Genomic DNA, 1,437 nt, shown 5'->3' with positions numbered 1-1,437 from the left:
AGTGCACACGTCTCATGCTTTGGAATTTGATGTTAAATATGAAGGTGAACATTCTGCTTACCGAAAACACTAATGCCTTTTCCAGGTAGCAATTCTTTGGGTGGTGTCCGTCGCCGTGGCCGAGAAGCTGCCCCTGGAGACCCGTCCCTTTGAAATCCTTCGCAGCGATCAGCACAACCCCAACTCCGAGGGCGCCCACAGCTTCGACTTCGAGACGGAGAACGGCATTTCCTTCCACATGTCGGGCTCCCAAGGGCCGACCGGGGGCGCCAACAGCATCGGCGACTGGAGGTACGACTGCAGACGCTGTGCAGCCTCAGAATAGCCAGTTCTGTTTTAATCGTCAGCCCCGTGAAACTGCCCTTTCCTCCTTTTTCAGCTACCCTTTGGGAGACGGATCCACAGCGGAATTTAAGTTCGTGGCCGACGAGAACGGCTACCAGCCCGAGTCCTCGCTCCTGCCCGTGGCCCCCGCCTTCCCCCACCCCATCCCCGACTTCGTCCTCCGGCAGATCGAGTTCGCCGAGCAGCAGAGGGCGGCCGAAGCACGCCGGGGAAGCTACGAGAATTAACACGGCTCTCGAGAACTTTTGCGGAACCGAACCCAACGTCACGAGAGCTTTTGCTCCTCCTCGTGTATACACATTATTTATCTGTGGATTATTTATTTATTCTCAGACATTGCAATAAAGTAAAAACCATACTTGTTTTTTCGTCGACCCGTGTCAAAATATATGATTTTCTTTATATATATCCAGAATTATGAAATGACTGTAGAAAAAAGGAACCAGGCAATAAGTAAATTCTGATTTGATTCCTCACCAAAATAGCTTCAAGTATCACGGTGCCTTTGTATCTAGCGCAGAGTGTGCTGATACCCTTTATAAAGTTTTGTCAAGTATGTATATCAGACAAGACAAGACATATACGACCTTCCTACATGATACCCATATAAGAAATCTTTAAACATATTGCAATATAAACACACACATACACACACACACACACTCACATACACACACAAACACACACAAACACACACACACACACACACACACATATAATTTATTTACATATGTATATACACACACACACACACACATATATATATATATATATATATATATATATATATATATATATTTATATTTATATATATATACACAGAAATGTAGCTATATACACACACACACATATATATATATATATATATATATATATTTATTAGTTTATTCATTCAGATACTTGGATATTTTTATCTATCTGTCAATTTATTCGTTCACGCGTATACATTTGCAAATATATACATAAACATGCATGTATATGTATATACATATGTGTACATACACACACACACACACACACACACACACACACACACACACACATATATATATATATATATATATATATATATATATTTGTGTGTGTGTGTGT

General features: G+C 41.3%; 1 protein-coding gene across 1 annotated transcript in view; it reads left to right on the top strand.

Moving 5' to 3' along the window:
• The window catches only part of LOC125034029 (cuticle protein AM/CP1114-like), an 840-nt gene extending 137 nt beyond the window's left edge, over positions 1-703 (top strand). Inside the window, exons 2-3 of the mRNA XM_047625673.1 lie at positions 86-291; positions 380-703. Coding sequence (XP_047481629.1) covers positions 86-291; positions 380-572 — 399 coding nt within the window. The 3' untranslated portion in view covers positions 573-703. The remainder of the gene's footprint in view (positions 1-85; positions 292-379) is intronic.
• The last annotated feature ends 734 nt before the right edge of the window (positions 704-1,437 follow it).

The sequence above is a fragment of the Penaeus chinensis genome, chromosome 2 (assembly GCF_019202785.1).
Source record: "Penaeus chinensis breed Huanghai No. 1 chromosome 2, ASM1920278v2, whole genome shotgun sequence".
Taxonomy (NCBI): Eukaryota; Metazoa; Arthropoda; class Malacostraca; order Decapoda; family Penaeidae; genus Penaeus; species Penaeus chinensis.
Note: the sequence above shows the minus strand (reverse complement) of the source record. Positions and strands in the feature narration are given on the sequence as shown.